This window comes from Condylura cristata, unplaced genomic scaffold, assembly GCF_000260355.1.
Source record: "Condylura cristata isolate star-nosed mole 26May11 unplaced genomic scaffold, ConCri1.0 scaffold00007, whole genome shotgun sequence".
In the NCBI taxonomy this organism is placed as follows: Eukaryota; Metazoa; Chordata; class Mammalia; order Eulipotyphla; family Talpidae; genus Condylura; species Condylura cristata.
The window spans coordinates 23,680,744-23,697,510 of record NW_004567108.1 but is presented as its reverse complement, the minus strand read 5'-3'; the positions used below and the strand labels follow the sequence as shown (position 1 = coordinate 23,697,510).

Below are 16,767 nucleotides of genomic sequence, written 5' to 3'. Positions count from 1 at the left end.
GTCAGTCTGCTGCCCCATGTGTTAACTGGTATAAAAGAAAGAAATCTGAGCTTGTTTTAAGCTTTCTACTACAACTTTTTAGGTTTTTAAAATTTTCTACAATCACATTTTTATTATAATTAAAAGACAACATTATCTTTGGGTACTTTTTAGCTCTTAAATGTAAATATATAAATTAAACTTTTTAAAGAAGCCCTTATTTTAATTAATAAATACAACTTAAAAATGCATTCTCAAAGTTACATATAATATACCCTATGATCATGAAATGGCAATACAGAACTGAAAAGATTTATCCTAATTTCCTACTTCAACATCTTCAAACGTATAGCCCCCTATTTTTTGCAGCATTACCCTCTTTTAGACACCCTGCTGCTTCATCCTTCCTCTCAAATTAGACCTTTATATTTGTGTCTGTATTCTGCTTTTTCTTTTGAGTTCTCTTTTTACCATATTATGTGTGTCCTATTCTTCAAATATTTTCTAGCTATGTATCTTATTGTAAAGAATTCAAAGGACCTAAAAAGTTAGTGCATACTAAATTTTCTTAATTATGATGATTAGTGCTGTGGGTTTATTTACATTTCTAACTGCCACCAACTGCAAAGGAATTTCAGGCATCAGGGATAGGCCCATGTGGGAGATATTTTGGGAAAGTCCACACCACTGAGACAGTTGCTTGCTCTGCATAAAGACGAGCTTAGTTCACAATTATCTTCTTAGTTGTGTTTATTAAATGAATCAAGGTAAGTAACTAGACTTTAAAAAATTAGTACAAATTCTTGTATAAATACCACAAAAGTATTTTCTTTTAACTAATAATTGAGTATATAGTTTTTATTTTTGACCATAAAGTTAAAATAGTGCATTATTAAAAATACTCTTTTTCTGTTTCCTTTTGTTGTGTTAGGGCAGTATCTTCTGTGCAAACACTTGAAGTGCTACCCACTATGAGTTCTAGAAAAATCTGTAGTTTACTAGAAATATAGGAACAGTTACCTTGCAGTGTATTTACTTTCTTAGGCTGAAAGACTTCTACAAGTTAGATATTGATTCTCCATATACCAGATTATATCACTTGCAGAAAATTTAACTGTACTTTAAGCACTTGGAAGTAATTGTCTTGATTATTGATAGGTATTACACCAGCTTTTTGGGTACTCTGGGTTCGTTGACATATTAGATTGTTTATTGTATTTTAATCCTGCAGGGTCCTCAGATGAGCCATTAAACCACTAATTTTATATATCTATTGATATATCACTGTATGCTTTTATTTATTCATAATACAGATACAGATATATGCATATAATTTACTCATGTAACTTTGAATTATATATGTAAATAGGCTATTAGTTTATTGTATGTGTTGAAAATAACTGTCAAATGTACTATAAAACCTGTTTTTTAAGCAGGTAATTTCATTAGAGGGAATTATTAGATGAGTTAATAGAATTTGTTATTTAAAAAATTAGACTAGCTATTGTGTGTCACTGGAATCCGCATTTCTGTCAGTGGTTAGCTGCTGATGCTAAACATCATTTAGCATTGTCTGATAAATTTGTGATCCTGTGTTTGTATTTATTTGCAAACACTCATGTTTGCATAATAGATGAATCAAGACATCACGCTTTTGTTTTTCTTCCCTTTTCTCTTTGCTTGTTTAATTTTAGTTTCATATTTAAATTTTTCAAAGGAAATGACTTTAAAAAGGCTTTCCTGAATTCAACTCTTATATTGTTGGACCTGTTTTTATTAAAGTGGACTTTTCCAGTGAAAGAAAATGCTATTAAATACTTCATATTCCATTATAAAGTGCCATTTAAGGTGAAATTTTGCTTTTCTAATCTCTAAATCCAAATCATTTAGTAAGTTAGACATAAAACCAAAATGTGATAAATATTACCTTGACAGTAATAAACAGATTATGAAGTATTTACTTGTTCTAAAGACAGAAGCTTATGGTAGGTTTTTGGGGGGTTTTTTTTGGTAGTTTTATTTAAAATTTACTTCTCAGCAGAATAATGAGATTTATAGGACAACCTTTAAAACTTTTTGAGTAGTAACATTACAGTGATTTTTTTTCTCATTGAAGTCTTTATATTCTTATATTAATATTAGTTTCTGTGTTATATAGCATTAATTTCTGTACAGTATTTTTAAGTAGCCTGGTAGGCAAGATTTTAACTTTTAAGCCACTCAAATTTCCTTTCTTTGACATTATAGGCCAAGAGCCTACTAAAAAGTTTCTGAAACTCTTAAACACAAATAAAATACAAGTAGTAAAAAAAGAAATCTATTGTTAAAATAATTATAGTCCTCTGATGCAGTGTCTATCCAAAACTATGAAAACAATTAGATTGCCTTTCTAGTGGAGAATTCCAAGATAATATCACAGAATTGTTGAATTTCACTGGTCAACTATTTATTTTTACATCGTTCACTTTTATATAATTATCTAATGTTTTGATTTCTTTCCTTAGGTGAAATCCCTATAAAATTCTTACCACCTAACCACCCATGAACTATCACCATAGTTTCTTGTGCCTCTTCCCTCCTTGTTTTTGACTCCTCTCACTTCTTTCCCCACTGTATAGCTCAGTTCTTTAGTTTGCCTGCTAGTTTTGTCTTTTTTTTCTGACTCCTTATTTGGTTTCCTTTATTCCTCCTGTAAGTGAAATCATCTGATGTTTTTCTCTTTCCTTATTTCACTGAACATAATCCCTTCCAGCTCCATCCATGTTGCTGCAAATGCAAAAGTTTATCTTTTTTGATTTCTGAGTAGTATTCCATTGTATATATCTACCACATCTTCTTGATTTACTCATATGTTTTGGGGCATTTAGGTTTTTCCCATGCCTTAGCAATAGCATATGGTTCTACAATAAACATAGGAATGTAGGTTTCCTTTCCAGTTAATGTTTTTGTGTCCTTTGGGTAGATTGTAGGAATAAAGTGGCTGGATCATGTAGTAGATCCATTTTTTAATAATTTTAGGGTCTGTCACACAAATTTCCATAGTGATTGGACTATTTTACATTTCTACCAGCAATGTAAAACGGTTCCTTTTTCTCCATATCTTTGCCAGCATTTTATGTTGACAGTTTTTTTAATGTAGACTATTTGTACTGATGTGAGGTAGTATTCATTGTGATTTTGATTTGCATTTCACTGATTGTAAGTGATGTTGAACATTTTTTAATTTGCTTATTGGTCATCAGCATTTCCTCTTTGGAGAAATATCTTTTTTAGACTCTCTGATCAGTATTTTTGAAAGGACTTATCATTCTCTAAAAGAAAACATGTTAAAAAATTTAAAGAATTCTCCAGAACTAATGAAAGGAACATTTCTCCCTACTTAATGGTCATATGCCTTATAATACACATTTGGCTTTATTGCATGTATGTTAATATGTGCTCTACATCGGACTAAATCATTAGTTCTAGTAACAGCTTATTACTACTTTTATAGAAAAATATGTTACCGATCTATGTTATTGGAAATTATCTCAAGAGTTATGATAAATGGTTGTAAATGGTTTTTATAGAATTGGATGGTTAGTAAAAAGTTTCTTATGCAAGAAACTACTTATGTTGTATTTACTGATGATTATGCCAGGCAAATCATATCCAGTTCTCTCAAGTAGCTGCTCCCAATGTAGAGAATGTGAAAGCTAGGAAAACAGGAATGTTGCTACCATTGCTCAAGTTCTTCCTCTTAAAAATTTTAAGCAAAGGAAATGGAGATTTGTTCTTAACCTTAACCTAGTAATGCTTGATATTGTTGGTTGTGATTTTTCTTTCAAGAACTACTCCAAAGTGATGAACCTCAGCCTTTAAATATATGTGTGTGTGTGTGTGTGTGTGTGTGTGTGTGTGTGTGTGTGTGTGTGTAGTTCATGTAGTATATATGGACATATAGAGATGCTTAAGCTCTGGTAATAGGATTTCAGTAAGCATATTTTGTAAAATATTAATCATTGTTATTTATGTAGAATGGACTTGATAGGCGCACAACAGGAAGTCAGAGTTTTCTTTTTCCTTCCAACCATTGCCTTCACCCCTCCTCATTTCTGAACCATATGTCAAGCAGAGTTCTTTGATCTCTGGTTAATGTTAATTACTGACACTTTTCACCAAGGTTAGGGTAGATTGGTATAGTAATATATAGGTCATAACAAAATAATAGATCTTACACTTGATACAGTACTGAAAACAGTATTTTAGTAATGGAAGATGCAATTTTTCATAATATTTTTAAAAATCAGTACAATGGTAATATACATTGTTGATAGATTCTTAAGTTAAAGGACAGGTGAATGGGATTCATTGATTGTTCTAAAAACTTTCTTAGAGCTATGCTGCAGTTTTGGCCAGACCATATAACCAAAATCATGTATTAGAGGGGGTCCTATATCTGGAGCTATGAGCCAACACTAGTGCCTCAGCCATGCTCAGTCATGGACTGAAGGTACCTGTGACAATTGTGGTGGTGCTGGATTCTTTAGGGTGATGCTGTGACTTTTCTGTGCTAGGACAAATTAGTGGTGTATTTTAGTGGTTGCTGCATTTGGTTATTCAATACTTTTCTTTCTATTAATATACTGATTGCTTTGTCCAGTACTACTTACATAAATTATATGTCTAACATCAACAGAATATCTTTAGAAGGTAATATTATACATCAAATAATTATGTATAATAAGATTGAAAATATTTTACATGATAATTCTGAGAATAATAGTTTCCCCTTACACTTGTTTTTCTAACTGCATGCATGAATATTTTAATTAATTTATTTTTAGCTAAGGTAATATTGGGGTACCCTAAACAGATTTTTTTATATACTTCACCAGTTGTCTTTTAATGTTCAGCCTATGGCATTAATTAAATACAAATCAAGAGCTACAGTGACAAAATTGTTAGAAAAATGAAAAATTTCTCTAATTTTTTTTAGTCCCTGTTTTTCTCATCTGTAATGAAAATTAGATTTTCTCAAAGGTGCTAAGTACTTATAAAGGTCTAATCTCATATAAACAAGCAAACAAAAATTGTGTTCTAATTAGAAATGCTGTTTTCCCTTTCTTGGTTAATAAATGTAGCACCTCCAATACAAATTCTTTTGTGACCTTCATTAAATATAGAGAAGGACCCTATCAAAAAGCATGACTTTTTTCCAGTCTAATTCATTGGTGATGAAATTATCTCTCTCTCTCTCTCTCTCTCTCACACACACACACACACACACACACACACACACACACACACACACGGCAGAGTTAAGAAATTTAGACTGGCAGAACCAAACCAATAACAACCCATAGAAATCCTTCTGTAGAAGTAAAGCAATCAGAGAAAGGGAAAAGTAGAAATGAAAGGGGGCGTGGCCCAGTGGGCTGGTGGAGACTGGATCCCTTGGTAGTAGTAATGGTATGTTGGCATACATCTATAAAGAGTTGTGATTGTATACCTCTGAATGATATGTAGTGTTGTAGACTAGTGTCACCTCAACTAAATATTCATAACTAACTAAATTAACATAAGAGCTGTTGGGAACTTAAGTTCTTCACAATTTATCTATTGACATACATATTCTTCAGTATCTGTCCAGAAATACTAAAAATCTGTGAAAAAATTGACTGTTTCATTTGTCCACAGTGTACATCTTTCAAAAGTTCTTAGCAAAATAGTATTTTTTAAAAAGATTTATTTTATTGAAGTAATATTGCATCATTATATGTTTCGGGTGTATACAGCTTTATTAGTTTACATCTAAAAGTAAAATCCTATCCCCCACAATTTAATAGTACTTTCTAAATGAAGCTAGTGTTTTATGAATTTTATATCAATATTAACCTTTTCTCAAGAATTATATTCAGAAAATATAAATACCAGTCTGTTTTAGTGTCAAATTTCCAATGTTCAAAACAGACCATAAAGAAATCAAAAACCCAAAACCTCACTTTAAGATGACATTTTGAGAAGACAACTTTTAAGCAACTTTAACATTGTTGTTTACAACTAAACTTTATATGTATAATTCATCATATGTTTCATGATTTTAGTTTTTCTTTTTAGCATTCAGTTAAGATACAATAAAGCCAACCCTGTGAATTACATTTTTAACATATAGCATCTTATTTATGTGCATATATGTCAGATGGAAGATGGTACCCCAAAGCATATCATCCAGATGACAGGATTTAAGATGGAAGAAAAGGAAGCTCTGGGCAAATTGCTTTTAAAACTAGATTGCACTTTTATTAAGAGTGAGGTGAGTACAGAAACTTATCAAAATATTCAAGAAGTAGTTTCAAATATAGTATTAAAAAACTAGCCCAAACAATCCTTGAATTATGATTGATCAACTTTATTATGATGTGAAAGTATACACATTCAGCAAAAGTCGTGTTTCAGATTTTGAAGGTTGCCCTTTTCCTGACTTAGTAGCCATATGCCTGATAAAGCCATGTGCTGCAGGACACTTAAGATGCTGAGCAGCTCTGCTGTTGCAGCTCCCTTTCAGCTGTGTAAGCAACTGATACTTTTATTTTCAGTCTAGTCTTTGATATATAGCGCTGTATTTTAGGACAGACTTTACATTATGTGGCTTTGCCTAACCATAAGTTAATGTAACTGTTCTGAGCATGTCTCAGGTAAGTTAAGCTAAGTTTTGATACTAATTTAATATGTACAAAGTGGATATTTTGGGCATATTTATATTTGGCCCATGAGTTTATCTTTATTTAACCTTGTCTTAAGTCAAGGAAGATCTACACTGGCTTTATAATGATAAAATGCCTACCTGATAATTGTAAGAACAAAAGGAATGTGTTATAAAAGTAATATTTCCTAAGTAACATTTTCTGTGTGAATTTTTTCCTTCCAGAAATACAAAAATTGTACACACCTTATAGCTGAACGCCTATGTAAGAGCGAAAAATTTTTAGCAGCTTGTGCAGCAGGTAATTTAAGTGCCTTCCACTGACATTTGAAAAGAAATGTTCACGTTAAAGAAAAAGTTCCTTAGTCTCTGGACATGTAGTATGTTTATTATATCAAACATAAAAGTTTTTTTCTGAAAAGAGTAAAGTGTGACATTAATATGTTTGGCTTATTTTTTGGAACAAAACTGTAATACATGAAAAATGTGTTAAACAGAAGCATGACTTTGGTAAAGATGTATTATAATTGCTTTATGCAAAAAACCTTTTTTAACACTTTTTTTTGAATCCTTGGCTACACTCAATTTTCTTTGTTCTGTCATGAAAATAGTCATAGTTTTTGTTCTCTTGCTGCTGTCGTCTTTTCTGTCATAGCAAAGCAGTTATCAACCTATCTTATTTTTATGAAATTTTACAGTGAGCTTAGCCAAAAGACCTGGAAACAATCTTTTCACGAGTCTTTAAATCCCATAAATCAAAATTAGGGATCATTTTGTCAGTTCTGACTCACCTGGCTTATCATTGTCCATTGGGAAAAAAAAATTGTATTGAACTCAGGTGATTTTTACCACTACTTACACAAATGAATACACAGTGCCACGCACTTTTAAAAAGATCACTGAATATTTTTAAACACCATGAATATTGATCTATTTCAGTTTTGTTTTACAAAGTATAACAATGCTGTCAATATTGAGAAAATGTTTTCACATGGAAGGAAGATTATAAACCTAACATACAGAGTGAATAATAGTAGTAATCATAATTTGTAAATAGTACCACATTGTTTTTAGAATTGACCTTAAATTCATAACTTACTCAGTAACATTTAAAACTATGCATCCTGGTAAAGATTACATACAATGTTCAGGGATGTTGTAGGCTTTTCACTACTGAAAAATAGGAGGAACCAGTTAACAAAAATGTTGGCAGGGTAAAGTCTTATTTTGAAACAGTCCAATTTTTTGGTCTTTACTGTTTACCACTTAGCAAATCAAAAATCCTTTCATGACTGGTATTTATTTGCTTTCTAGGAAAGTGGGTACTAACTAAGGACTATATAATTCATAGTGCCAAAAGTGGCAGATGGCTTGATGAAACAACCTACGAATGGGGATATAAAATTGAGAAAGACTCCCATTATTCAGCTCAAATGCAGTCTGCACCTAAGAGATGGCGTGAAGAACTGAAACGCACTGGTGCTCCAGGAGCCTTCCACAGATGGAAAGTTGTCCTCCTTGTTAGAGCTGATAAACGAAGTGATTCTCTTGTTAGGTAAGATGAGATCTCATAAAAGCTGATGCAGTGAATAAGAAAAGTTTTAATTTGTTTAAGTATATGTTTGGACTAGTAAGTCAATTACTTATTTAGTCCAAATGATCCAAGGTAATTTACTCTAATTTCCTAGTTAAGCCAGTCTGCACATTTAGCTGTATGTGTCTAAGTGGAATAAAATCTATTTTCAAGTATTGTTTTAGATTATATTGGTGATCTCTATTTTACTTTCCAAGTTTGTGTTTTGTGTTTTTGTGTGTGTGTTTTATATTTTGTGTTTTTTTTGGTAATTTAAGCAAAATTTTAAAAATTGGAATAATTTAGGTTTTAATGCACTTTTAGATTTTTTAGTTAGAACAATTCCTCAGTGACTTTTCCTCCTTCAATGTTATTTCTTTAAAACATAGATAACAGTACAAAAAATTGCAGTTTTCTGTCTGAAGCCACTATCTATGTAACATTTGCATTTTCCATGTCTGTGTGCATTTTCTTGGGTTATTTCAGATTCCTCCTATATACCAAAATGTGCGTATTAGGTGAATTGGCTTGTGTAAATTGTCCCAGTCTGCTTGGGTGAGGGGGTGGCACATTGCTATGGAATAGTGTCCTATCAGTTGTTGGTTCCTGCTTTACTGAGTTGCCAGAATAAGGTCTAATCACCCATAACCCCGAACTGGAATAAGCAGATTGGAAAAAGAATGAGTGAAATAAAATTGTTTGATATTAGAATTCTTTCAGATATTTAAAAGTTTAGTGATGTGTTTGTTGCTAGAAAAATATCACAGGAACTTAACTCTTAGTTTGTGTTAAAACTGAATTCATTATGTCATTTTGCTTAAAGTCAAAGCTCCCAAAAACCTATTTATGACAAGTTAAATAAAGATTTAGATTTTATTAGCACATAGGCTTTTTTCTGGGTTTATATAGTGCATCTTCATAGTTAATTTTACTTTCATCATTAAATCATTGATTTCTTTTTTTTTTTTCCATCTATTGAAAAGTTTTACTGAGCAAACTATATTCTAAGAGTCTCATGATTTGGTTGGGGGTGGGGGGAGCCAGAGGGCAGGTGGCATAAGGACTTACTGTCACCTTCACTAAAGTAATTTATAGACAGTAAAATGCACAAATTTAGCTATATGTTTTGATGAGTTTGGACAAATTTATACACTTATTTACCCCACCACAATCAAGATTCATAACATTATATCATCCTACAACATATCTTTATGTCTTTGTACCTTTAATTTTACACTTCCAATGTCACTGAGTTACTTTTTGTCCTATACATTGGATTTGTCTCTAAAATTTGATATAAATGGGATGATGTTGATGTACTCTTTTGATATGCGTCACCAAATCATCTGTATGCCATCACCATAGTCCAATGCACTTCCCTCCCCCCCACTGTTTTTGATCCCATCCCTTATTCCACTCCCATAAAATGTCTCTGGTATATAGTCGTTCATTATTATTTTTCTCACCTGGCCCTACATAACTCCTGCTATGAATGAAAACCATCTAGTATTTTTCTTTTTCTTTCTGACTTATTTCACTAAGCATGATTTTTTTCCAGCTCCATCCAAGTTGCTGCAAAAGACATGTGGGGTTTTTTTTTTTGGTTGCTGAGTAATATTCCATTGTGTATATGTACCGCTGCGCCACCAGGGAGGGCCTTGGTTGATGGTTTTGATTAGTTTCTTTGTGGAGTTTTTAGGGTTTTCCATGTAGATTAACACATCGTCTGCAAGTAAGGACAGTTTTACTTTTTCTTCCCCTATTAGGATTCCTTGTACATCCTTTTCCTGTCTTATTTGCCCTGGCTAGCACTTCCAATGTTATGTTGAAGAGCAGTGGCGATAGTGGACACCTTTGTCTTGTTACAGATCTCAAAGGAAAGGCTTTCAGTTTTTCTCCATTGAGGATAATACTTGTTCTGGGTTTGTCATACATGGCTTTTATCATGTTGAGGTATGTTCCTTCTATTCCAAGGATTTCAAGGGCCTTAAACATACATAAATGGGTGTTGAACTTTGTCGAATGTCTTCTCTACATCAATCTCTATTGATATGATTTTGTGGTTTTTTATTTTTCTGTCGTTTGATGTGATGGATTGCATTAATTGATTTTCTGATGTTAAAACATCCTTGTGCTCCTGGGTTAAAGCCCACTTGGTCATGGTGTATTATTCTTTTAATGCATTGTTGGATTCTGTTAGCTAAGATTTTGTTGAGGATTTTTGCATCGGTGTTCATTAGGGAGATTGGTCTAAAGTTTTCTTTTTTGTGTTGTTTTCTTTGTTAGGTTTTGGTATTAGTGTGATGTCGGCTTCGTAGAAAGTATGTGGTAGTTTTCCTTTTTCAATTTTTTGGATGAGTATGTAGAATAGGCACTAATTCTTTTCTGAACATTTGGTAAAAATTCATTTGTAAATCCATCTGGTCCTGGGCTTTTATTTTTGGGGAGGGTTTTGGTTACTTCTTCAATTTCCTTGCTTATAATTGGCCTTTTTAGGTGTTTTGGTTACTTCTTCAATTTCCTTGCTTATAATTGGCCTGTTTAGATGTTTTATGTCTCCTTTATCTAGCTTTGGGTGGTTGTAGAGTTGTAAGAATTTGTCCATTTCTGCTAAATTGTCGAACTTGTTTGCATATAGTTGTTCATAAAGTTCTGTGATATTCTTTTGATTTCTGCTGGATCTGTTGTGATTTCTCCTCATTTGTCTATGATCCTGTTTATGCTTTCTCTTGTTTTTTTCTTTGTGAACCTGGCTAGTAGCCTGTCTATCTTATTTATTTTTTCAAAGAACCAACTTTTTGGTTTCATTGATTTTTTTTTTTTGGATTGTTTTCTGAACTTCCATTTCATTTATTTCTGACTTGACTTTTATTATTTCCTGTCTTCTACTGGCTTTTCAGTTATTTTGTTGTTCTTTTTCCAGTTCTTTAAGGCTGACACATTATTTTTGAAGTTCATCTACATTGTTACATATATATCAGCAGTTCTTTCCTTTGTTTTTGTTTAGTAGTATTCCACTCTGGATGTATCAAAATCTATTACTTATTGATATACATTTTTTTCTTTGTGTAGTTTTTGCAGAGTGAATCAAGTTGTTATGAACATTTGAGTCCAAGTCTTGTGGATATTTTCTTTTTCTTGGATAAATATATAGAAATGAAATTCCTGACTGCTCAGTTGATAGTTAAGTATTTAGCAAAAATAAATAAATAAATAAAAGGATACTGTTTTCCAAAGTGTTGGAGCCATGTTATATATAATCCCACTAGCATTGTATTAGAGTGCCACTTGCTTTGCTATTGTTTTGGCAAAATAATTTTGACTACTGTCAAAATCAGTTGACAGTATTTGTATGGTCACTACTGTACTGTTTTTTAATTACCTTATCTTTATACTGAGCCTTGAATCAGGTAGTGTGAGTTGTTATCTTTTTCAAAATTGTTTTGGTAGTTCTGGATTTTTTAGCATTTTTTAATCAGCTTGTCAATTTACACACACAAATAAAAGCTGTCGTTTTGATTGGAGTTGTATTAAATCTGTATGAAAAATTGGGGTAGATAGAGATGTTAACAATACTGAATCATTCTATCATTAGATAAACTCCACTTCTTCACAGTATATTACCCATCTTTAATAATTGCTTGTGCTGTTTGTAAAATTCTGTTAGGGTCTTCTTTATTGTTGTATATGTAAATATTTTGTTAGGGTCTTCTGTCTCATCAGCCTAATAAGGGACTTCTGTGAAAAATCTAAACTTATTATCTCAGATTGTTTGTTCTCCATAATTGGGAACAAAAATAAGCATACTCATTCTGACAATACCTCTTTTGCATTTTATTGAAGACAATGCAGTAAAGCAAATAAAATAAAAAACACATAGTTGTAAAGAAAGACAATTATTTTCTTTTTCAAAAGACATGGTCACATAATTCACATGGTCACATAAAGCTATTAGAATTTAGAGAATTTAACAAAGTCATAGGATAGCAAGCCACTGTATAAAAATTATTATATATATTTAATTTATTCAAATATTATTTTGTTTATTGTTATTTTAAGCGCATTTTTATACATTATAAATTTTATATATTGTATGTATTTTAAGTATAATTTTTGTACACAATTTTATAATATGAACAATGGGTAATTAAAATTTATTTTAGTTTCATTACTTTTAAGTCCTGTTTACCTAGTGATTTCTGAAATAATTTTGCTTATTTTCTTTCTTTCATTTACTTTGAATAATTTCCATGATTTTTGACTCCTTCAGATAATACCTTGGATCAGTAACACTACTGTGAATGTTTTTTCATTTCTACTAGCTTCCCTCTAAGCATTGTTTTATCTACATACCATAAATTTTGGTTAGTGTATTTGCCGTTTAATTCAATTCAGAGTATTGTAAATTTCTTTATTTCATCTTTTATCCAATAGTTATTTTATAAATTTGTTCTTTAATTCACAGATACTTGAAGATTCTTTTTCTGCTAGATATCCTTCTGCTACTGATATCTAGCTTAACATATGAGAATATATTTTATGTGATTTCAACCTTTTAAATCTATTAAGATTTGCTTTATCCAGAATATGACCTAACTAGGTAGAAGTCTGCGGTTGTTCACTTGAGTATAAATTTTACCAATTAAATCAAATCATTTGATGATGTTATTCAGTGTTTTGTATTCTTCCTGGTTTCCTCTATACTGTTCCACTAATTGCTGAGGAATTTCGAATTTTCTAACTGTAATTGTGGATTTGTCATTATCCTTGCCACTCTTGTCAGTTTTTGTTGTTTTTCATTTTAAATGTTTTCAGTTGCATCTGTATTTAATAATATTTATCGTCTTGACAGATTAAAATCTTTATTGTATTGTAATATTTCTCTTTACCTCTAGTACTATTCCTTGTTTGAAGTTCTTTCCCGGATATTAGTGTGGCCATTTTAATTTTTAGACAATATTTTGGCAGAATACAGAATTGTCTATTCTTTTACAATTGTATGCCACATAATAATGTTCTGTCAATGACAGAACCCTTATACAGGTGCAGTCTTAAAATTCTTATTGCCTAGTGACTGATTACCTGTTACAATTTCAAAGCATTTTACATTGGCAGCAGCCTCATACATCTCTTTTATGATGTCTCTTGATGGCATCATTTTCCCTTTACTTGATTTAATCCCATGTTATTTTATTCATTTGGGCCTCTAAGTATACAGTGTCTGCCACTAGTGCTGCAATAAGAGACCGTGTTGAGTGATTGAAAGGAAATTATAAGTGAGTAAGAACTAAAAGAGTAGCCACTTACGGTCATTGTTCACCAGTCAGACATGTCCCATTCCACCATACTTTTATCTTGAAGAATAATTATAAATAAAGTGATGTAAATTGTCAAAGGAGGAGATTAACAAAACTAAGAAAGTGCCAGTTATATTTGGAAAAACTTCTAAGTGCAGTATATTGACTACAAGGCACAGAGGCTTTCATCCCTCTCAGTATCCTGAGGACCCAAAACAAAATGTGATGTTGAAGGAAAAGTTTGGAACCAACTAAGATATTGAATTTACTTCTAGCTTTGCATAACAATGAAATCACCTATTCATGCATTTCAGAGTAGGCTTATTGTATTATGTATACAGTTTCGTGTTTTGAAATCTAATTTTACCATTTTAATTGCATTGTTTATATCATTTACTTTTAACATAATTGTTGGAAAGTTTTGTTTTTAATTTAACATTTTGTGAATTGCTTTGTTCTCATCTGTTCTTTGTTCTGTTTTTAAACTCTTGACTTTTGGATCATCTGAATGTTTTTTAGTGGTTTTTTGTCATCTCCACATTAGATTGTTATTTTACTCCATAAATAAGACGTGTATATTCTACATAGTAAAATATATGTATGAATAAAGATATTTATATATCTTTAATTTTTTTGTTGTTGAACTAAGGTTTACAATATTTATCTTAAGTTGTTCATAATTTGACTATCAAATAATATTATTCTATTTGGAATATAGTGAAAAAATCCTAAAACTATTCTTCCATTTTTTTCTCCTATCTTTTTGTTGTTATTTCTCTCCTATCTTTGTCTTACATAAGCAGTTATCTCCTAAAGACACTGGCAATATGTTCTTTCATTTCTTTGTGTAGATTCAGATTCTTTTTTGATGTCATACTTCTATCTAAAGAACTTTTCGTAGTCTTTGTAGTACGGTTCTTGAGCAGTGTCTTAGTGCATGTTTTATTTACTTGAGAAAACCTTGGTTTATTCTTTGAGATATTTTCACTGCATATAGAGCTTGAGAATTTTATTGAATGTAATTTATAATACTTTCTATACTATTTACATTTTATTTAGAGTGTTGGAGGCTGGAAAAGCAAATGTCATTTTACCAAAAGGTTCTCCAAGTGGGATAACTCATGTGATTGCCAGTAATGCAAGAATCAAGGCTGAACAAGAAAAAGATAACTTTAAGGCTCCATTTTATCCAATTCAGTATCTAGGGGATTTTCTTTTAGAGGTAAGTATAATATTTAAAAAAATAAAATGTTAAATATCAATATTGTAAAATATATATTGTGTTCTAAATTTTGAAAAAATGCTTACAAGTAATTAAAATGTCATATTTTTAAGCAATTGTTCTCAATTAAGTACTGGAAAATCCTAATAGATCTCAATGAGACTTACTTGTTAAATTTAAAATTCATTTAATTTTGTGCTCTAGTTTTGTTTTCATTGCTTAGTAAACTTTACTACAAAACAATTGTAAGCATTGTAGCATCAGATTATAAATAAATTACTAATGCACTATGACATTACATAGTTTTTATTTACACGAGCATTTTGGAGGTAGTTTTCACTGTATATATCCTTTACCAAATCCTTTGTTAATTTTGGTGTGAGTGCAAGTGGGATTTTTTTTTTCTAATTCATTGTTTGCATATAGAAATGCAATTGATTTTTGTAATTTATTTTGTATCCTACCACTTTCGTGTATTCATTTATTATTTCTACTATTTTTTTATGAGAAACTTTTGGATTCTCTATATATGATTTTATCTGTGAATTGAGATAGTTTCACTTTTTTCCATATTGGATTTCTTTTATGTCTTGGTTTAGTCTTATTACTCCAGCTAGGCTTTCAAAGACTATGTTCAACAATAATGGTGAGTGTAGATATCCTTTCTCATAGTTTTAGTGAAAATGCTTTCAATTTTTCACCATTCAGCATGAAGTTGCTTTCAGCTTGTCACAAGTAGCTTCTATTATATTTAGATAAATTTTGTTTATATCCATTTTTTTGTTTATATCCATTATTTTTACCATAACTGAATATTGAATTCTTGACAAGTGCTTTTTTGTATCTGTTGAAATAATCATGTGATTTTTATCGTTTTGTTTCTCTGGTAAGTGATGTTGATTAATTTATATATGTCAAACTGTCCTAGCATCTCTGAGATGAACTATTTGATTGTAATGGATGCTTTTCTTATTATGTGACTATGTTTGTTTTTCTAGGATTTTGTTGAGAACTATTGCATCTATGTTCATCGTGGTTATCATCCTATAGTTTTCTTTTTATGCATTATCCTTGATTGTTGATCGTTTCGGGGGTCAGTGTAATTTTTTTTTTTTTTTAAAGAGTTTGAGTAGGTAGGTATTAGTTCTCTTTATATGTCTAGTAGATAGAATTCACTGGAGAAGCCTTCTGGTCCTAGGCTTATATTTCTCAGGCTTTTTAGTATTTTCAATTCTGTACTTTTAACTGGAGTGCTTAAGCTATAGTCTTGGGATATTGTGATGAATCTAAAATTTGTTTACTACTTCTAAATTGTCCAGTTTGAGCAGAGATGTTCAGAGTAGGTTCTTAAGAGCCTTTGTCTTTTAGCAGTATGTTTCAATTTCACCTCCCTTATTCTGATTCTGTTTATTTGGCTTTCTTGGGTGATTCTAGCTGAGGGCTTTTCAATTTTGTGTATTTTTGAAAAGAATCAGATCTTGCCATCAGTGATATTTTGTACTGTCTTTTTGTTTTCTACTTCAAATTTTTCCCTTCTACTTATTTTCAGGTTAATTTTTTCTTCATTTTCTTGCTCCTTAAGCTGTAGAGTTGAATGGTATAGTTGAAGTATTTCTTTCTTTTTTTTTTTAAATGTGGGCCTTTGTTGCTATAAATTCCCTCATATCAGTAGTAATCGTTTTAGGCTCTAATTACTTGTCTCTCCATTTTTGTTAGCTTCTAGATAACTTTTTAAATTCTTTGTTTATTTTACATGCTTAATCAAATTTCTTTGATTGCTTGATTGACTTAGGAGTTGTTCAGTATCATTTTGTTTAATTTCTACGTGTTTTGGTTTATTCTGGCTTTCTTTTTGTAGTTAATTTCTAACTTGATCTGAGATGCTTACTATAATTTCTATTGTCATTTATTTGCTGAGACATGTTTTGTGTACCAACATTTGATTTATTCTTGAGAATGTTGCACAGGCACTTGAGAAGAATGTGCATTCATTTCTTTTGGCATGGAAGGC

At 31.1% G+C, this 16,767-nt stretch overlaps 1 protein-coding gene across 3 annotated transcripts in view; it reads left to right on the top strand.

The window, feature by feature from the left end:
* ANKRD32 (ankyrin repeat domain 32) overlaps positions 1 to 16,767 on the top strand; it is a 63,154-nt gene that overhangs the window by 5,452 nt on the left and 40,935 nt on the right. For 2 of the 3 annotated variants that reach the window (XM_004678132.2, XM_012721981.1), the window contains exons 2-5: positions 6,161 to 6,274; positions 6,890 to 6,965; positions 7,979 to 8,219; positions 14,594 to 14,756. In XM_004678132.2, coding sequence (XP_004678189.1) covers positions 6,161 to 6,274; positions 6,890 to 6,965; positions 7,979 to 8,219; positions 14,594 to 14,756 — 594 coding nt within the window. The remainder of the gene's footprint in view (positions 1 to 6,160; positions 6,275 to 6,889; positions 6,966 to 7,978; positions 8,220 to 14,593; positions 14,757 to 16,767) is intronic. The other variant, XM_012721982.1, reaches the window with a different exon arrangement.